The sequence below is a fragment of the Eurypyga helias genome, unplaced genomic scaffold (genome assembly GCF_000690775.1).
Source record: "Eurypyga helias isolate BGI_N326 unplaced genomic scaffold, ASM69077v1 scaffold39597, whole genome shotgun sequence".
NCBI lineage: Eukaryota > Metazoa > Chordata > Aves > Eurypygiformes > Eurypygidae > Eurypyga > Eurypyga helias.
Genome location: NW_010261777.1, coordinates 1 through 22,266, shown reverse-complemented (window position 1 = coordinate 22,266; position 22,266 = coordinate 1). Strand labels below are relative to the sequence as shown.

At 41.5% G+C, this 22,266-nt stretch overlaps 1 protein-coding gene across 1 annotated transcript in view; it reads right to left on the bottom strand.

The window, feature by feature from the left end:
- The window catches only part of EFEMP1 (EGF containing fibulin-like extracellular matrix protein 1), a 47,411-nt gene extending 25,262 nt beyond the window's left edge, over positions 1 to 22,149 (bottom strand). Inside the window, exons 1-3 of the mRNA XM_010155495.1 lie at positions 22,069 to 22,149; positions 19,085 to 19,133; positions 18,646 to 18,906 (exon numbers count right to left, since the gene is read on the bottom strand). Coding sequence (XP_010153797.1) covers positions 18,646 to 18,906; positions 19,085 to 19,133; positions 22,069 to 22,149 — 391 coding nt within the window. The remainder of the gene's footprint in view (positions 1 to 18,645; positions 18,907 to 19,084; positions 19,134 to 22,068) is intronic.
- Positions 22,150 to 22,266: the final 117 nt, after the last annotated feature.

Below are 22,266 nucleotides of genomic sequence, written 5' to 3'. Positions count from 1 at the left end.
AGCAAGCGTGTTAATCCATTCAGAGAGTAACCAAGGTCTACGCCACCCCTTTTTTCTGCTTCGGCTTTGGTTAGTGGACAGGATGCTCAGAAATCTGGGAAAATGGAAGTTTTGAGGGGTTTTCCTTTGGGGTGTGCTATCAGATAACAAGGTTATTTGTAACACGTTTAAACTTGCTAAATATGGTGGAGTAGAGCCCTTTGCTCCCAAATTTGTCAGTGGGAGTGAAGAAAGAAATTACTACTTAAACTACAATAGAGCTGTTACAATTTCTTTGGAAGAAAACATAAGATTTAATGAAAATGTAAGCATCCCTTCATGGTCTGACGTTGGGGTACTTGGCTAGCTTAAAGTAGAAAACCTAAGGCAGCAGATAAATAATTGCTGCCACATCATCTAAGCACATCATTATCACTGCTGGATGAGATGAAAGGTATTTACAAATGAGTCTGCCAGGAGAACACAGTCAGCGCAAGCTTGATCCGGCTCCAGCTGTAATCAATAGGAGCCTTCAACTGAACGAGAGCTCAGAGAACAAACTAACTTCTTTTTGCAACATGGTACGCTTCGAATCTTGCAAAATGAAAGCTGGAGCTCATCAGAAGAGAGGTGCAGAGGGATTCAGTGCCTAACAAATCCCCTTGTTTTACTCCACGCATTGTTTGATGGTCTCCAAAATGATACTTCCCACTCTGACAACTCAAGCCCCCATTTTTCTTTCTCCCCCTTAAATCTCCCACTTTTACTTTCCTCCTGTTTTTCTTTGCCTATTCCTCTGGGTCCTGCCCTTCTAAGTTTTCAAGGCAGAGAAAGCGCCTTTGTTTGTGAAGAGCAAAGGGAGTTTATGGCACCCTATTCATTATATTTATGAATCATATCTAACTGAATTTTTCCCATAGCCCAAAGGTGGCTGTTTGCCCAAAGGCACCGCTCTCGGCGCCTGTATTTTCTATTTATAAGGTGTATTTTAGTTTACATCAGAAGCCGAGGGAAAGACTTCTGCTTGATATCACTTCTGCCAAATGAAACCCACAGAGAAGCTGTGGCCAAAGGAATTCTGTACAAAAGTTGTCTGGGCTCTGTAATTTTGTTCACGTGGGTGCATGGTAGTATACATTAGTTGCCAATAAAAACAAGCTAAAATAGATACAGCCCTGTGCAAGTCTCGAGACGATCTTAAAACGTACGGAACACAGGTAAGTGAGCCCTGGGAGAGAAATACACTTTGTCAAAACAGTTGGGGGAGAAAACCAGCTTGTGCCAGATGGTCGTGAAAAAACAAGAAGCTCCTCTGATGATCCCTTCTACGCCGCGCAAGTTGACGCAACTCCTGAAAGAGCAGCTTACAACTGAGTTAAACTGTGACTTTTGAAACTATCTGCCGCTGTGACACGGTGTGGGTGCTCCCCAGAACGGGGTGACGTTAAGCGGGCGGTACAGCCAGGGGCACTGAGAAATTGCTCATTTCGGCCCGTGAAGGGTACACGCGGGTCTCAGCAATCGCGCCACGTCAGGCACGACTTTTGGCTCTGGGTCACTGGCAGGTACTGAAAAACACCAGCAGCCCACAGCCTCCTATGAAGGTAGCAGGTCTACTGTGGGCCAACTGCTAGTACAGATGCCCCTCCAAACCAGGATTTTTGCCTCCAGAGACCTGAAGGAATATATAGGAATCAGCTTTGTAGCTAACATGGGGAAGGGAAGGAACAGGCCCTGACGGATTCCCTGGATGTGTTTAGTACTTTGTGGCATGAGATGTTTCTCTCGCTCCTGGCTCCAGGAAGAAAGATGAGTGAGAAGCTTTAGCCAACCTTCCTGAAAAGGTAGCATTGAGGCCCTTCATTTATCTTTCTTTCAGAAGGTATTTTGTTTGGTTTTCAGTGTATTCCCTTCCCTCTTTAAAAGGCACGAGGTCCCAGATTTTCATTTTTCTTGCAAATTGAGTGTATGAGCTAATTGCCAAGGATATGTAGCCTGTCTGCATCTTGGCGTTTCCCAGGGATGCCCAGAACATTATCAGTACATTGCTAGGCATTACTGTTTCACTGCCAGGTTGTTTCTAGCTCTAAGACCACAGTCATGTATGTTTGATTAAAATCTAATCTAGTCTTTCCATGACCATTGCAGAGGTTAACGAATGAGCACGCGCCTACAGGAGAACATGAGGGCCTCATATGCTGTTGAATACAGGCCAACATTGGTTGGTCAGAATAAATTTTGCTCATAACTTCTTGCAGGGTGGGAGAAGAGATTTCTCAATTTAGACTTCCATCAAAGCTATTGGAAAAAGCTGTCAATCACACCCAAAGTTTTCATAGATGTCTTGCTGCCTCAAATGCCTTCCAGATGGATTTAATTCCAGTACAAATTATTGTCCGCTTGGCTTTGCAGTTCTGCACTTCAGGGGCAAAGTTTACACAATGCTCGTTTATCAGCTGGATGGCCAAAAAAAAAAAAAAGACTAGTGTCTCTTTCTTCATGGAAGTGCTGTCTTCCAGTAACTGATGGGGCAAGAGATGGACTGACAGAAGATGAATCTAGGGGAGACTAATTACATCAAAGTAGCTATTATCCTATTATTATTTATGCTACTATGATTTTTGTTAGCTTGAATAACCCAAACCCCTGTTTGTGACATTAAGCCTTCTCCCAGACTAATCAACTTCAAATTTATTGTGTAAGCTGAGGAGGTCTAATACGGTACTTGTACTTCTCTGTGCTGTTAGCTTACAGAAGCCCTCACACGGATAAGGATTCCACTGTTCTACTGACAGGCAAACCAGAAGAGAGGGCCACTTTCAAGCAACCTACAGTCTAAGAGAGGAGAGTGGAGGATTTCAAAGCATAGGAAGAACAAGCCTGGTAGGTAACAATATTTGTGGCCTGTAAAGGCTTTCAAAAGCTTTCACAAAATATAAGACTACTGGAGAGGAGGGGAAGTTTTTTAACAGACTGTAAACACGTAGGCTTAAGTAGCTTGAAAACTTCATATATAGCACCTAACCAACTCCACTGATTTAGAAGCTGGTTTTAATTAATCAGAGGCTACCAATAAATATACATACATTGGTGGAAGACCAATGACAAGATTGGTTTCTAGCAGTCAGTTGTACATCCTCTGTAGCTACATCAGTACCTAAACTTATTTAGGGTCTAACAGGCTATTAGTACGCTTTGGAGATTTCATGGACAGGCGAAAAGATCAATATGAAAGCAAAGAAATACAATGTCTCAGCTAATAACGAGATAGGATCTTCTGAACTGCTTTCAAAGTTTCAAAAACACCTCAGAGAAATGAAAACTAAGTCATGAAAGTTCTCGTGTCCCATTATTTTCAAAAGGACTGGGAAGTGTCCAATGTGTTTCAGGATCGAGTCCAAATGATTTTTAAGGACTTAGGTCTCATTTTCAATGAAAGGAAAATAAAAAGGAAGCAAAGCATAATAGATAAGTCATGGCTGAACACATACTAAACCCAGAAATCTTTTCAAAGCAAAGAACAATGATCTCTTATCTACAGAACATTTAGTAAATAGGTTAATTCTGCACATTGACCTAAAATTCTTGGGCTTGATTTATTATTACTCTTATTTGTGCGGTAATTTTTATTTACCCATAAGGCTTCACACTTACTGCATGTACATGTGCTCGTCTGAAATGTCCAGTAGTAAAGAGCAAAACCTCTCAAGCCAGAAAATGAATCTGAGTTCATGGAAAGAACTCTCTGAACATAAGCTACGTGTCATTCTGTCCCAAACTAGTCATGATCCCTGTGTCCTGCTCCTCACAATGAAGAAAACGCATCTGATTTACAGACCATAACAACTTTGCAATTCAATTTCTAGAAGGGATAAGATATTACAGAGAGGATGCTGAGGAGAGGATTATTTTAGGCAAGAGAGGCATCACTTCCTACAGAAGTGGCACGAAGTATCATGTTAGTAAAAGTGACAGTATTTTTTCATCTGGCAGTGTAAACTCTTCACAATCCTATTTAGAGCCACCATAAATCACAAACTGTAAAGTATCTAGTTTCCTAAAGGAGCAGCTTTATTTCATTAACGTTTTGAAACTCACATTGTGATGTTGCTAATTGTATAGTAATTTATCCAGGATCACAGTGTGAATTACTGTTTCCAGTCAGTTTTTGGCACACACTGCCGGTTTAAGTAAAATGGAACAGGGAATAAAGAATTAAATAGACAGAAAACCAACCTGAGGAGTATCTAAAAGAGACAGTGCTGCTAGATGTGAGACAAGCTGGGATACTTGACAGGATTATTGGAAAACTGTGTCTCAGCAAGGTAACTGCAAGCTGAGGAAACGGTACCGCTCCTTCAGATCAAGGCTACTCCCTCCTATACTTCAAGCATTTCCTACCCACCCGTGAATGGCATCAGTCTGCGCCTGGTATCGCAGGCTTGCTCTGGCAAGTTTTTCGTGAGGGTTTTTAAAATAAAAGTTCCTAGCAACAAGGTGAAGGACTAATTCAGGATAAGCAGTAAGTAACTGTGTACACTGAGGCATGTGCAAAGCCGTCACATTTTTTTCCTGTTTGTTTAACAAACTTAAACTGGAAAAGCTGCAGAGATTCACCTGTAGCACGAGCTGGGTCGTGAGAGGCTGGGAATCATATTCTGCTTCTCACTAGCTAGTCTGCTTCCCATGAAAATGTTTCCATTCAAACTCAGGGATGTCCAAGAATTATAACTTTCCCTTATGGAAATCACTTCCTCACCTTCATCTTCTGTAAGAAAAACACCCGTCTTTCCCATAAATACAGCAGTTTTATAAACATTTCAGTTCTGAAAAGTAGAGTAGGAGATAGCAGTCTTGGTGGTAGGTAAAACACAAGAAGGTGGGTTTTTTAAAATTTTATTGAGGATAATAAGGTAACGCCAAATGTTTCAAAGTGTGAAAATGGAAGGTTTTCTCAGGTGAGCTTTCTCACTGCATCTGTGCATACAGTGCCTTCCAGAAGGAATCTTTCACTGGTGACTGGCACCCTCTCTGTGTGACAGCCAAATGAAATAATAAATGATCCTAAATAGTTTGAAAAGTAGAATTGAGGGACCAATGCAAACCAGCCAGAAGTATAATGAAAAATGAAGGGGGGAGGAAGAGAAGTCGGCACCTTTAGCACATCTCTTTTGTCTGCCTCTTATCAATCTAGGGTGAATTGAAAGGAGGGATCCTAATTTGATATAAGCAGAAACCTCTTTCACCCTCAGGGCAGTCAAGAAGTGGAACAGGTTGCTCAGGAAGGTTATACCCTCTCCATCCACTGTGGTTTTCAAGACCTGACTCCATAAACCTCCCTGGTCTGAGGGTCTGATGAACCTGGTCTGATCTCAGAGCTGACCCTGCTTTGAGCAGGACGCCAGACTAGAGGCCTCCTGAGGTCCCTTCTCACCTGGATTATTCCACGATGCTGTGAATCGCGAAGCCGTTAACCAGAATGGAGAACTGAACTACCTTTCCTCTGACTTTTTACTGAGGGTGTTCTTCAGGCAGTAGTTGAGTCAAGTGAGGTTTCTGATTGAAACATTTATGGAGGCTGAGTCACAAAATTTTTCTTTATGCAACCTAAGCACCACACTAAATAAATTCAGGACAGCTGTGAACTGAGAGGAAAAAAAACCTGTAAGGAAGCCATTTGGTCATCACTGAGCTAAATTGTGAAATTAGTGCTAAGAATAGTTGACAATGGGACATAAGCATTTAATCTTTCAAATTGAGGACAAATGATAGGAATGGAAAAACCTGCATATTATCATTCCAGTTTTTAAGGGCTGTTGTCTACCCAGCCCATCCCAATTGCATCCCAATGGGACAGTAATGCTGTCCTGAATCTGTGTTTGTGTGACAGAGACGGTTCTGCAGCTCCATGCCATAAAGCTGGAGCGCGTGTTAGTTGGTGCGTTGTGTGAGCCGCTGCGGTGTTCTGCAAAGACGGTCTTGAGCTGATCCAGGCAGATCCCACGGCTGTCCTGCTTGGAATGCCATGGCCAAATTAAAAACAAAAAAAATTTTTGTGTCATCTTTTTGCTGTTTTTCATATTTTTAGACACTTAGGATCGTTCTTTCTGGCTGAGCTCCCTGAGTGGCCATTCAGTCTGTGAAAATCCCAATTGATCCCTTTGGTCTCTTTAATATTTTGCTTTCAGTCTACTGATCATCACGGTCGTAGGAGTGTGACTCCACCCTGAGGACAGGGTGCTGTGAAATGACTCCTTAGCCCCTGTTTGGTCACAGAAGAGGCATGTGTATGGAGCCCCCGGGGCTCCCACAACATCTCCGAGCCAGAATCTGCTGAGGCCAGTTTTTGGCTTAGATTGGACACGGCAGATAATAAAAGAATCAAATGCACAGAACGACATAGGCTGCTGCTGCTGCTTCTTTTGTCCCAGATACAACACTAAACACAGCAATAGTGTTGGGTAAAGTGTGTGCTCATTAGGGTATGCAAGTGCATGCATCACTAGGCTGCTCAGAACAGCACACGTTTCCTTCTACATCCATATGCTGTCCAGAAGATCGGAGCCTAAGTAAGGCCCCTGAAAGCTGTGGCTGTACAAAAGGGCATCACTGAATTTCCCTGTGGCAGGCTTTTCCCCACAATAACAAACTGTGATTCCTATGGGGAAAATGTTCCGATACTAATACCTGACTTCTTTCTGACATAGAAATGTTTTAAATTCTTGCAATCATATGAGATTATATAACTTCATTAGAATTACAGACTTTCATCTGAATTTTCCAATGGTTTTAATCTTTAACAAAACTATACTGGTTTGGGCTCTAAAAAAAAAAAACCCTCAACGTTCTGCAGCTCATAGGGCAGGGAATGGTTCCATTATGACACCAAACATCTCATGCCCACCAGACTGAGGAATCAAAGCTTTGGTGAACAGGCTCTGTGCTCAATCCACAGACAGGAGTGACCATACGCAGAAAGATGGAAGATTTAACACACTAGGTGTCTCAAACTGGGCAGCATGAGATACCTCGAGGGTACAGATATTGCCAACCTAACAATTTCTAACAACTAACCTCATCCTCACGTTCTTTAATAATTAAAAATTGCCTTAAACATATAAATTAGGTTTATTATCCCTTTCAAAAGTTGCTTTTCTGGTCTCACTGTAAAAAATGTCCAGACCTTAAGTTCTTTAAATTATTGGCCTCACTCATATCCTACAGCAGTGAGTTCAGGAAGAGTTTCCTTTCCTGGGGTCCTCCGACTACACTGCCTCTCAGCATCACAAATGAAGTTTTGAATTGTTGCGTTTCAAAGTGGGAAACAGCAGCTGCCAACCTGCTTTCCCCAGCCCCTTATTTCTGTATGGAATTGCAATGCTTCCCTTTTCTCTGTTGTTAAAATCTCCCCTCATTCCTTAACTGCTGCTTCCTCCTGCTGCGAGCTGCTCCTATTTTGCAACGGTCCCCTTGAAATGGGCTGAGCAGCGTTACAAAGAGCCGTGCTCCTCGCGAGCGGTTTGATAGGTAAGAAAAGCCAGCGAACTGTTTCTGCACCGTGCGCAGCTCCGGCTGCTCTGCGAGCTGGGGAATCCCCCAGGAAGCGTTCACCAGGGTGGAGAAAGCAGAGACAAGATCAAGACCAGTGCTCTAAAGCTGTGCTTAGGGGAAGAGGCTGAGGGTGTTCGAGGGTGTTGCCGGGTGGATCTCCTTGGCTGGTGTCTGGTTTTGGCTTCAGTACATGGCTGTGCTTTCAATTTCTTTCAAAGGTGCCTGGAGCCTTATAAATCTGCATACATAGTAAGGAAGAGACTCTCTTAGCGGCAAATACTGAAATTTGAGTGCAATCATCATGGAGAATGTTTTGATTTCAATACATAACGAAGCAACCTTTTCATAAAAATATCTTCTAGAAATGGGGAATTTTCCCTTTTACAGGCATACAGGGCCACAGTTTCTGATGGAGGGATATTTTATCTTGGAACACACAAAAAAGAACAGCCCCCTCCCCAAAATCATCATTTTCCACATGCTGAATGATAGATTCGAACTTATGAATATATTTCTGGATTGTGTAAATAATGCCCAAACAGTGTTTATGGTGGGAAAAGCGGTAGTTTTCTCCTGCACCCCACTTTTGCAATGCACAAATCCTATTGGGAGGATGTTTCTCCAACTCAGGCTCCTTTGAGTTGTAAAGCTCTCCTGCTTCTGCAAACCTCAGCAGCCCAAGAGGTGCTCAACTAGGTCAATGTTGTTGACTTCAGCCTAGCACTTTTATCTGCCTGTACAGTGCTTTCTGCCCTGGGTAAAAAAATACCAGGCCTAGAAGTGTCGTCAATACCTTAAGGTCTTGCAACCATCCTGAACTTCTTTTCTACTTAAGTAACATACAAGGAGCGAGCCCGGAAGAAAATGTGTTTTGATCCTTCAAATTAAGCCAGAGAAGACTGAGGAAGATCTAAATGCAGAGTAAATACAAGCAGGGTGACTTCAGGTAAGAATGTGTTTTTTCCTTACCCCTGGGAAATGGGAATGACTTCTGGATTCTGCATGCTTTCCTGACTTAGCCTCCAACAACTTGTGGGAGGGATCATAGAATCACAGACTGGTTTGGGTTGGAAGGGACCTTAAAGCCCATCCAGTTCCAACCCCCCTGCCATGGGCAGGGACACCTTCCACTAGACCAGGTTGCTCCAAGCCTCATCCAGCCTGGCCTTGGACACTTCCAGGGATGGGGCATCCACAGCTTCTCTGGGCAACCTGTCCCAGTGCCTCCTCACCCTCTCCAGGAAGAACTTCTTGATATCTAATCTAAGTAGTAAGGTATCTTCCACAGCCTGTGGGGTAGATCAGTGGGTGCTCCAGAGCGTTACTTATTTCTGCCGTGGCCATGCACTAGCTGTAACACTGCCTATTGAAATATTACTGCTTTTAACTAGCCCCAAGTGTGACAGGCAATATGGTGTTTTGTCCGGTTCACCTTGATCATCTGGAGGTTACGTGGAGAACTTAGTCCTGTAAGAAAGTTCCTTGCAAACAAATTCATCCACTAAGAAAGTGTTTTAAATGCTACAAGATATAAAAGTACAGGTAAGATCTGGTAACACAAGGTGCAAACCAAAATGATTTCAAAATTGAGGTAGTACTCAGTAACTATTTTTAAACGGACTCAACAAAGATACCTATTTCTTGAAATGATGTGGTCTTTGTCAACCTAGAGGAACCTTCTCCAGTACTGAACTGTATTTGTTGCTTCTAAATGTGTATTTTATTCTGTTTCTTTTCTAACACAGCCCAGATACCCCAGATTCTCCATGGAGTAGGTCTAGACAAGAAAGAGATTGCTTTTTCTATCTTTCTGATCAAAACAGTTTTATGAGCTAGGTCAAGTCAGCTAAAATCACACTTAAACTTCTGCTCACTTTGCCGTGTTTTATTCCTTTCCTCTGTGCAAGTCTGTCATTAAGCGTTAGCTTATCGGCAACCTCTTTAAACCCCTACAGAAAACGGTTACCTGTTGAAAGTCCTTGCATTTTCCACTTATAACTACTTCTGTTAGAACAGGCAGCTGTTATGGTATTGACAAAGATTTCTTTTGAAATTGTTAATGCTACGAGATATGCAGTAGTTGATTGTCCATATTGCTGTTTTTCTGGCATTGTGGTATTTTTTCATCCCATAAGATGTCTTATTACCCCCCAGGCTTTCTTTAACCCTTATGAATTTTAATTATTGAAAGACAAACTTCTAAATCTTCATTTTACATAGCAATCTGACTTATTAAAGTTTTTCTTTTGGTGCAAGTTACAGTGGAATTTAGGTGTTAGTAGTATCAAAGCAGACGAGAGGATTATTTCCTCAGAGGCCAGGAGAAAGACAGTTCTCCTTTATATAGAAAGCCAGTTCTCCTTTATATAAAAGACCATCTTTTAGAAAGAAAAGATTGATGGGTAGACAGTGACCAATTACTTTTACTGGTGTTGATGGACAAAAATCCCCCAAACATTCCTAAAGCCATTCAGGCTTGAAACTTTAAAATCACCATATTCTCCATTGCCTTCACTACCTATTGAGGTTTGACCGCACACATTATGACCAGTTACCTGTTAACAGAAATCCCACCCAGGCAGGCATATGCATACAAAAACCCTTGAACACGGAGCTACACAGAACATCTGTTCAGGCGTGGACTAAACATGCTCAAGTGCAATGTCAGGTTTGCTCAGATCATATCGTAGTGGGTCACGCATTACATGACAAGTTTACTTCAGATTTAATTCAGCTTGTAAAAGAAAACTCAACCATGCCTTCTCCTTTTCAGAACTGATTTAAATAGGCTTAAATGATGGCTAGATACATCCACTCAAAGGCATGAATTTTTTAATCGGGAGTTAATAAAGACACCTTCAGACCTTCCCAAAGTAAACATCTCTTCCCAGCAGATACACCTTCATATGCTGAATAATCCTTCTTCATCCTTTTTAACCAATTTCTTTTTTTCTGTGGTTAGCCATCTATGGTCATCACTGCTATCCTTTACCAAACCAGTGCTATTTTTCCCATCTCCTGAAAACTAGTGTTTTGACAGTAAGAAATTAAAAAAACCCACAAAAAACCAAACAAAAGCCTACCAAAAAACCCAAAACAACAAACAACACCCACCTTCTAAGCGCAGAATAGTTATGGGGCATTTTCCAGTTAGATGAAGTTACTTATTTAAGGTATTTGGTAACAGCAACAGATAAGAGTCTACTGAACGTATAATTCTAAAAATGCCTAATTAAGAGATTGGGATACGTTATGCTGGAAATGATCTAATTAATTTCCAGGCCTCAAGGACTTTCTTAGCACCATAGCTTGCAAAAGTGTGTGTAACACATGTTTTCAGCTTCAAAGCTACAGGTTTTACCATATAATTACATATAATAAAGATCAGACATTTCTTCTCTATACTTAGAACAGAACCAACTTTTAACATGATTTCAGATGAACAAATAAAACACAAATGTGAACAAGCATAAAAGGTATTTAGTAATAACTGCTCGTATGCTAAACTACCTCATAGCTCTGTAATTTGCAAATCCCCCTTGTATTTTAAATAAAGTTAAAATATAAGTGAAGGAAGGTACAAGCAGGGTTCTTGTGCATCTAATACATTCTTTCAGGCTAAATTTTGCTCTATATTGAATTATGGCAAATACTTTTCTCTCTAAAACTATTTTAGTTTTTCAAAACAATAGTTTTCCCTCTAAAACTATTGCATTCTGGCTGCTATTAAAGCAAAAGGTAGCAAATTAAAGAGGAAAACAGAGTCTTTGTGAAGTTTCATGGTTTTTATCTGTGAACTTTATATGGCTGATCACCTATTCCATATATCCTTGTCACATACAGAGAGAAGCGATCTTACTAGCAACATTCAGATCTTTCAATCTTGTGGGTAGAAGCAGTTGAACTTTGACAGGTATGTGTCAAATTTCCCTTTGATAAGAACCCTTCAGCAGAAAAGATGCTTAACTCTTGTATGGATTATTACAGAACATGCATAAATAATGAATTCAGAAAAAAAAAAATAGCTCAAAAAGCACCATGGAGGGAAAATGAGAATCAATATCCTTTAAGAATAATGAAAGGAGATACGGGAAAATGGCAAAATTACAGGTGTAAACGACATCCTGAATTCATTCAAGTGATGGTGGAGACTGGTTTGCTTGGCTACGGTGCAGCAGATAGGCTTCCTTAGCAAAGGATGTACAAAGGAACATAGGCATGGCTAGGTGGTACAGTGAAGGCTCAAACAGACCACTTCTGTATTGGTGGGAAGCTTTGTTCTTCCTGTAGGACTATTTTGGCACACACAGAAAGGCAAAAAGAAACAGTAGCTACCATCTTCCTTTGCCAGCATGAAAAAGAAATGAAGAAAATTCATTTGGAAAGAGAATAAAATAAGGACAAGAAGAGTTTCAAACTTCAGCTCTTGAACTAGTTTTCCAGCTTGCTAAATTAGCATCCCATCATCAGAGATACTCAAGAAATGTCTCGGACCTTCAAAAACTGTGTGTCTGTAATGCTGAGATCCCTTAGAAATGTTCTAGGGTTGGAAAAGGTGACCCAGTAATCCAAAGTTCAAAAATTAAAATAAAACATAGGTAAGAGCACTTCCATTATATACTAAGTAATCTGAAGCAGGAATCAGGTTTGAAAGCAGAAAAAAAAGTGGCAACACTATAAAATTTTCTGAGAAGGGTGCTAGAAGTAGCTGCCAGGTTGCTCTCACACTGCTGTTGCTGTTAGGGAAACTTTCTGTACCCCTGCAACGCTGTAGACCACGATTCACTGACAGCAGGTATTGGAACAGGGAACAAGAGCCAGCCCGTGCTCTCACAATTCGTGTTTTATGCTACATGATGCTACTGAATGCAACAGAGGACACCTGTCATTCCTTGGAGGGTTTACTGACTTGTCGGATGCTTGTGTCCGAGTGTTTGCAACAGATACAGGGAATTCCTTGACGAGATAAATATTCTGTGCCTTTTAATGCGGTGCCAAGTATACTGGGATGCCCAGTCAGGATCAGACATAAGCACGTTCTTCCCCTTTGCTCTCTGGTGTTACTCCTGATTGCATTCTGGAAAGGACCTCCAGCCTAGCGAAATTCTGAAGGAGGACAGATGTCTGGAGGTTTGGAGTTTCTTCAGGCCATGTGCCTTCTGAGTCCATTTGCTGTGTTTCGTCTGTCAAAACATTAGCCTCCTCTAGAGCTGCTAAGCAAACAGGCTTTACGATCAACAAATCAAACCCCAAAGTATGACAGTTGATGCGACTACTGTATGATCCCATTTTTCTTGAATAAGGAGCCGTGAGAACTGCTAATGAGTTTACTTAAACTTGAAGCCTCGCGCTCGCCTGCGTAATCACAGCTCGAGAAGCTAAGGTAAATACAACGTTCGGAAGCTTGCCTGAATCTGGGCAACTTAGCGTGGTTAGCATATGGTACGAATCTTTAGCTGCAATGTCCTGAGCGTATTCCTGCAAGGGTCAGGATCATGGAAAAGCAGTAAGTCAGGAAAGGAAGCGAAGCAGCTGCTAGTATTTACGCTTGTGATGGATGTTCACAGTAAAATGGTCAGACAGAACACAGAATATCTATCCAAGGTCTTGACATGACACTCGCAGCTGTGCAAATAGCACAGATGGGAAGATGATTCAGAGTGGCCAAATTTTGAAAATGCCCAAAACCAGGCCCTCAGGCCCTGAAAACAAGATTTTTTTTTTTTTTTTTGGTGACCTCCCCTCTGGTCCCTCAGGGCTATTAAAGAGATGCTCCAGAAAGGGCTCTTTGCAGCAAAACGCAGCGGTTTCACAGCTTAACAGCTTGAACAATTGATTCAGGATGGGGTGATGAAAGATGATCTCTGCATGATGTACCCAAACCTACAAGAAATTAATTGGTCTCTATGAACACTCAGTACAAAGAGCTGTGAAAATGTCAGCTTGTATCCTTATGTGGATTCTTTCAGACCTGCAAAATTCCTATGGCTTTTCCAAGTAATTAGCATGCAAATAGCATGTGTAACCAGGTCAGTCTCTTATGGCGGCTACTGCTGGCAACAAGCATTTTCCACTTGCTGAATAGTGCAGCAAAGGTACGTACATAAGGACTGTGCCTGAGTAAGCACTTCCATGAGCTAGCGGCATCCCAAAACAGACAGCTAGGCCTCATTTTTCCTACCACAGCCTCTCTCCTCACCCTAACCTCAAACTAAACAGGGTCTTGCGTTGTTGAGAGGAGCAACTCTGGAACTAAACTTGTCCCAACTCAGGTTCTTTTAGAAGTAGTGCTGAAAGCATTTTAAAATGTATTCCTTAAATACAAGAAGTGGGAAAACTTGGGGTGGTGCAATATTTTACAGAAGGCTCTCCAAAACCTTTCTGGGGCCAGCCTAGGGAACTGTTAAAGGTTTATTTTAGGTTATGCCTATATTAGCAAATGGTGTGGAGCAGATGAGAAGTTCCAGTGTCCTCGCACATGCATTTCGGAGGGTCCCTGGGCTCCCTCAGGCCTGGCCCTGGGGCCTGGGCGCTGGTTAGCAGTTGTGCCGCACTAGCACAGCGCATTTCAGGTTTACTTTCATGTGAACAGGATCTGGTTTGCACGTTCCAAGACCACTCAGTGAGGCAAATCAAAGGGTGTGAAGTGGAGCTCATTAGGAGGGGCATTTCAGAAGTGCAGTCTGCACCCCAGCCAAATTGTCAAGGAGCAGCACCCTGCCAGAGGCACACCCAGCCTCTCCAACCTGAACCAGGCTGAGTACACCTGCACTTACCCTATTTTCATGTACTTTACATGCTAGCTGCACATCCCTGATAGAGAGATATATAAAACGATTTACGGATGGAAAACAACATCATGAGCTGCTCCTCCTTGTCCCTCCCCCCTTAAAACAAACAAACAAAAAACCAACAAGCCAAGAATCTAGAGATGCAAAAATTAGGCTTATTTCACTTATTTACCCTAAGTTAACTTCTTGAGGTAAAAGCCTAGATTGAGTATGGGAAGTTACCTCAAAAAGTACTGGGAAACTTAAACCCCTAACCTCTACCAATGAAGAGATCCCTAAAATGATTTTGCAGAGGAAAACATATCCACAGCACAGAAAACAAGTTCATTCCTTTCCTCCCACCACAGAGAAAGAAAAAAAAAAAAGAAACCCTCAACCAACATCCACCAAGTCTAAGCAGAACTATCTGGAAAAATGTCTCTCTCTTCCATAGAAGAAAGCATTGATCTCTCTTATTACAACCTGTCTCCTCCCTTGTATTTTACAGTCACAGTAGCAAAAAGAGCTATAAAGAGACTGGAGAAATACAGAAAGCTAATCTCGCTGAGGAGTAAAAAGTTTGCGTACTTTATCGCTTATATTGCCACATGATAGGAAGGCAAGAAAAAGTTCTTTTCCAAGTTTACAGGTTATTTGGTACCTTTGCTTGGTCTGGGTTTTTTTTTTTTTTCCCCATTCCTGTGTCATTAACATTTTAGCAAAAGCTAGTAGTTTCTTGCAGGCTAGATTTGACAAAATTGAATTAATTGGGTGATTTTCTTTTGACTTCAGTAGGAGCAGACTCAACTCACAGGCAGCCTAACACCACAGTAGAACTACAATTCAGTCCTGTAGGCAGGCAACCAAGTACAGCTATTTATGGGTTTGTATCAGGCAAAAAGTGTCTGGAATATTAGCTAACTCAGCAATTTGCTTTAAAAATATTTCTTACCCTGTTTTTTGCTTTTCCCAATGTGAGTGATACTCTCCCAACGCCAGGTCAGAACATCTTACTGGCTTCCTGAAAGCACGGGCAGGTGCCACACATGGGAACCTACCTCAGTGACCAGTTCAGCAGCCCTTTGAGTTAAAGGCAAATTTAGAAGGGACAGTGAAGCGTGAACTGACTACACAGAGGTGGGGAGACTAATTAAGGTCATCAACTCAGAATTCAAGATGCAGTTGGAGTGTTCTAAGTTGAAACATAAAACTCAGTGCTCTGTACATGTTCTGCATAAGGGGTCTTCCCCCAGAATAACCTCTCCTCATCTTGTCATCAGTTTCGCAGGTTCCTGGCACTTCATGCTCATGTAGAGCATCTTAAGAATTTCCCAGGCAATTTCTGCTACCCCTGCTTCTCCAACATGAAGACAATTATACAAGAATACGTTTCTGATGACTGGTAGTTATAAAAGTGATGTCCATAGGAAAGTGCAGTCATTTCTGCAGAGCTGTCTTCTGCAAGGCAGCGTGCTTTGGTTATCAACCTGCCAGCTGTGCTCTTCAGTCTCTGATACCTAGCAGCATGCATCACAGACAGAAACTCTCATCGCTGATAAATAGCGTAGCTGTCGCTTGTTTTCGTCAGGTCAGAAGTTAAGAAGGTATTAAGTATCCATGGCGTGTGGCCATGTTTTGGTAGATTGAGAAGTGCAGAGAATCACGCCCCTCTCAATGTTTCTCATTCGTGTCACTAGAAACAGGATCTGGCCACGCTGCATGATGCTCTACCCAACAACGAAGCTCAGCACACCACTGAAGCCTCTTAAAGTCCAACAGGACTAGTGTCATTTTTGTGTGTTTATTCCAAGCACAGAAGCCAACATGAGCGCGTTTGGCCTATCCTACCCTCACTATTCAGTTATAAAAGGGGAGTGGACACTCGTATTAGAACAGAAGGCCCCTCGTACCCCAGTACGATATGACTAATACAGCTCCTCAGAGCCCGTCTTTGTTTTAAACAGGGGTCTCCACACTTTCACACTGGTTATAAAATAGTTAGTGCTGCTGGGCTGGAAGGAAAATGTCATACATCTGCAAACAATCAGAAGGAGCTGGACTTCGTATTTGATTTACTAAACAATAAAACAAGCTTAAGTGTGACTATATGTGTAAGTTACACTCCCTAGGAGCCTCAAGCAGTTATCGTAGCAAAGTCTTTTAACCATAATTAAAGAAATCCACAGTGGGACCATTGCTGATCAAGATTATCTTTTATAAGATATTTTCGGCAGTGAAAAGCATGAAGATCACGAAGTTGAGTGCTTGCTTTAAGTGCTCCAAAAGCATTTTATCCTTTCTTTCAAGCACACTGTCCACCACCCTTTTTCCAACTGGAATTCATTCAGTACAATACATTTCAGCTTTTAAGTACTAATATTTCCATGCTTTCTGCATTTAGGTTGAAATTTTGGCATGAGGAAATTAGTAGCAATACTCCAATTCAGTCAAGCCCAAGATTTCACCATAGTATATGTGTCTGCTAGTTAAAAAGTTCTGGTGCTCTAACAACAGTCACTTGTTGTTATAAATTAACCAAAGATTTGCGAATTGAATATAAATATTCAGTTGCAAGTTTCAGGAAACCAGAGCATGGAGTAAACTAACAGTAATGTATCACCATCAATCTTCTCCTCAGCAAAACCAAAACCTCAGCCAGCTGTCAGTCTCTAAGTTAACCCTAACTCTCAGCCTTTATTTGGAATATACGGTATTGGTGCTACACACTGTTCGATATTCCTGTGCTATCCCTGATCTCAACAGCTGGAAGCCATGGTAGCAAAAGCGATGTTCATGTTTGGAAGTTTTCTAGCATTACTTGCATTTTTTTTTTTTAATCAAGCAAAAGGTTGTTACGCACTGAAGTTGGAGCAGTGTATTGCAATTCACCAGCGAAGATGAGTGCTAGGCACAGTAATGCAGCATCGCCCGAAGGAGGGCCTGCTCGATTGAACACAAGAGTCTGGTATTGTCTTCCTGGTTCTGCTGCCTCTTTGCTAGGGTCAACTAAGGAAAAAAAATACTGGCCATCCTCAGCACTGATCTTTCCCTGGATAACCCTAAGTGAAGGTTCAGGGTTAAGGGGATCACGGCACTGACCTTCTGCAGTAGGTTCTTGACTTGACATTCCCAAATTCGAGTGACAGAACTGTTGAACATTAGCAGATAAGCCAGAAACGCAGCTCTGAGGCTTTGTCTACAAAAATAACTTCCCTGGCCTCCATGATGATTACTATGCTTCAGAATGACAGGGAATTTACTAACTAGTGATAAATAACTTTCTGTATACATGAATACCACAGAAAAAGGAACTACCACTGCATATTACAGCTTACCCTGATTATAGTCACTCAAGTACTATTTTATATGATTATACTGTTATGGGCCACAAAGTGGAAAAGATGAACCATGGGGTCACGTTTTGCCCTCTGTTTGCATGGGTATCCCACTAACGTGCTTGAAACCCGAGTTTGTGAAGAAGGTGGAGACTATGTTTTTATGAAAGAAAACAAAACAGTGGACGAAACATTTGTTACTTCAGCAAGTACAAGAGTAAACTATTTATATAAAATAATAAATGAAACAGTCTTAGTTTACAGTAGTGCTTGTGAGTCTGGTTCCTGAATGCATACAATTAACATTGCTAATGCCCTGAGAATTTTGGCACTGTGTGTGGTGTACGTACACTCAGATGAAAGCTCTTCATTGCCATAGTTTCAAAGACCGGCTAGACCGTGACTGGAAGTGAGCTGGCAGGGTCTGCGTAGAACTACTTCCACAGAGAGCAGAAGAGCACAAGCTGTTCAGATGTTTGGTTCCTACTACTGGGGAGAAATATTCCTTGTACATAATCAAAATAGTGTATTTTTCTGCATTACAATCTGAGCAAGAGTTCATATGGTGGTTTTTTGTTCCTTTTTTTTTGTTTGGTTTTTTTTTTTTTCCTTTTTTATTTTGTTCCATCCAACATTCCCTTACTGAAAAACACATTGTTTTGCACACCTTTAGAAACTGTCTATAACATGACTTGCTGTATTGCCCCCTCTTTCCAAAGCACTGCCTCTCCTGGACGTAATACAATACAAGATTTTTGACTGAAGTTGCATACTTGCATTAAGGTTTTGTTTGAGAATCTACAGGCAGCAGAATTCTGCTCATTAGCCTGAAATAGATGGAACAGGCTGTCAGACTGCAACTAAGTCCTGCTACCTTGAACAACGGTGTACGTGTATTTTATTTTTTCCACTAAACGCAAGAGTTATAGGCTGTTGTTTTCCAGGCTTTAGGTTTGCTCTGACACACCCTCCAGATTCAGTGGCAGTAGAACACGGGGCAGGTCGCTTACCTTGGCACACATTGTGATCACTCTGCTCGTACCCAGCCGCACACTGAATTTGATGAGTTGGGTTTGGAGGGGCACGGTGAGGATCAGCTGGAGTCCGTCGAATGACGTTGTTTCGACCACTAGTGGATTCAGCTGCTGCTTCTTCTCGCTCATTTACAATAATTTGCGCTGTTCTAGGTAGACAGAGGTATCCTCCATAGTGGTTAACACATTTCATCCCACCTTTACATGCATCTGGGACTATTTCACATTCATCAATATCTGTGGTTAGCAACAACACAAGTCGTGCTTTTAACAGTCGAACCTTCTGCAACAGCCGTTAATACAAACAACACAATGAGACATGCAAGCACACCTCCTTGTCCCAAACAGGGGTGTGCAATAACCATACTTAAAGAATACCAGTGACAAGTCCATCTTGGATAATGATTTACTGTACCTTTACACCGTTGCCTAACAGGATCCCATTCATAGCCATCTGTACATTGCTAGAGAGAGGGAAAAATAAAGTAAAAATTAGGCTACTCAGGATTCTTTATTTTGGAAGAACAATGAAGCGTATTTCAATGAACTCAAAGTTTGATGCTAAGGGAAATGCAAAGTTTGCAGACCTTGGTAAGCTAGAAAAATGGGTGTTGGTACAGCACTGCTGTGCAGGAACAACAGCCATATACTGAGAGAGCCTCTATCTCAGGAGGTTCCCAAGGTATCATTTGTTGTGAGTAGGTCGGTTTTACTGGGGCTGAGGACAAAGTGAGAAAAGAATCGCTTTCTCCCTGCCTCACTCCTTTACACTGTTTTAAAGCACTGGTCGCTGGATGAATCCTGGAATAGATGATCCTTTACAAAGACCCAGCTCACCAGTATGAAAATCTTCTTAGGAAAAAGGAAGTTTTCCTGAATTTTGATCTTGCTCAGTGCCTTCCAATAGGTGAACATCTTTCAGTCCTGGGGCTGGTTTGCCAGAGGGACTAATGAGCCTTTATCCCCCTGTACTTCACCCTCTGTCCCATCAGCACTCTAGCAATGGAGAAGGATCTCATGAGAGCTGGAAATTCATTCACATGCCCTTTAATCACATGATTCCAGGAACTGCAGTCTAGGAAGGGCAATTTATATTGTCAGACATACAATGAACGCTTAGAGTTTATGACAGCGGGACTACTTACATACATAGGACTTTGCAAAATTCAAACAAGACTATACTCAGCAACTATTCATATCAACCCAGACTAGTAACTTCAGGAAGAATTTTAAATATTCTGCCCTGCAGTTAGGTAAGGCATCTGCATTATTACCCCGGCCAAAGGCATGAAATTGTCTGGAGTGCAGCGATTTTAACCAAAGGTGACAAGTACAGAAACTGATTAGCAAAGTATCACAGTGCTACAGTAGACAGTTTAAATATCAGCGAGTCAACTGAGCCGTACTATGTAGGTGCGTATGCATCCTATGCTGCTTAGATTATTACTTTAATGGCCCTGTAGAAAGAAATAAATATTTGAGCTGGCTTACTTAATTAGTCAAGCCAGCTAAATCTTGTTGCAACTCCTCTGTTGCAGAAGAACTACAGAGGTGACAAATTTGACCTTCTGATGCAAATATCCACTTTTCTACGTACTATCCTCAAGTTACTTTGAGGAACTTGTTACTACCAGACAATGACTCAGCATTAGGACTGAAAATATGTTCTTCATCTGCAGGTGACACCAACGATCTGCCAAACATAGCAGCGAGTCGTAACTTTGCAGGATTTTTCTTCCAAAGGGGTAAGTGGACAACAAATTGTATTACAATTCTCAATCTCTGAAGGAATGACTGCATGCTGAGTTGACAACACCAAAGTTACTGTAGCTATGAAAACACAAACCCAAAGGAAAACAGCTAATTCATGCATTTACTGAATCACCAAATTCTTGTTAATGCACAACAGAAGTACTGTCTAGTTAACTGCAAGGAGTCAAGTCCATCTATTACTGCAGCTGAAGGGACTTTTCCAATGGAAAAGGATTTGGCCCTACCTGAGTACAATGTATGCACGAGAAACAGTAGCGCGACAAGAGTAAAATTTCCAAAAGCTAAGGTTTATCTGTTACATAATTTTACACGATTATCGTCTAATGAACATTGAACCACCCGAACGCTAAGACCCCTTTGAAAATGGGGTATAGGAACCCAGCTCATATATGCATACTAGAAATTCTCCATTGGTGTAAACAGAACTGTGTAGGCTTATCAGAAAGTGCCAATTCATTTTTAAAAAAGAATGTGTAGCAAATGCAGAAAAGGAGGGTGGGATCCCTATGTTAGTCTAGATTTTTATAAGGTACTTAGATCTTCAGTTTCCACTTACAGAGAGGGACTTAAATAACAGAAGCTTCTAAATAGAAGCACTCCCAACCTTCAAAAAAACCAATCTATTGCTTCTAAAGCCCAGTGTTGAAGTATTTTATGACTGACTTCCTGATGCTCACTTGAGGCTTCTTTGAGCCCCATCTTCCACGATAAGGTCCAACTCTGCAATATTTACTTGCCTGAGCCATCCCACTGACTTCAGTGGGATTACTTGTATAAGGCTCGATCTCAGTCTTTGGCTGTGGTTCTCTTAACTTTTTGCATGTGTGCAGAATTTTCTGCTTGTGTGGCATTGCGCTGATGTCTGTACACATATTCGGAGGTCCACCCATATGAAGCAAGTTGCAGGGATTACAACTGTAATCAGATGTGAAAATGCAGGGTTTTTTTCCCCAGCCCAAGCCGATGTAATTGCCACTCCTTCCATGACATGCATTATGCAAGCCAAAGACTGAACACAAGCAGATTTAAAGAAAAAAAAAAAAAAGCCTTACAAAAATGCCTTTAAATCTCTATCACTTGTTTATAAGCACAACCCATTTCTAGTATTCTTGTACAATTTTATCAAGCCATGCAAAACCACTGCTCAAAACCAGCTGGGAAGTTAGCAGCCCTACAATCACTCCAGGGCTTAGATGCTTCATTAAGAGCACTGAATGCTGAAGTACTTACATTTTCTTAAAAAAAGCTTGAAATATCCAAAAGAAAACACTAAAGAATGTTTGACCTAATTATCTGTCAAATACCATCTATTTCAAACGAAGGTCCTAGGCACCCTGTCTTTATAAAAACGGATTCAAACCAAATATTAAAACCTCATCATTTTGTTCAGCTCATCAAGCGGAGTACAGAGATAAGCTGTTCAGAACAGGCTGTTGTAGCCCGTTTTTGCTGAAATCAACTTCAAACCTCCATTTCAGCGCAGGAACAGCTTATTTTATGGCTCATGTTCGAACTCAGCATTATATTGCACGCTCTGCGTTGGCAAGACACTTGGTTTTTCGTAAGGGTCATTTAGCAAAGAATCCCCGCAAAGCAGTAACTACCTCAAACTCCATTAAACCTTACCGTGTATGTTATGGTTTCCTCTGTTTCCTGCGAATGTACCGTAATGAGAATGAGAGCAGCCAAGAACATCGCTGTCAACATCGTGAACCTTGAAAAGAAAGAAAAAACAACACAACTAAATCGGATATTTTTGGAATATTTTTGGAAATCTGCCTATTTTAGGTGCGCTCCGGCGCTGGGCAGGGAGGCGGCAGCGTG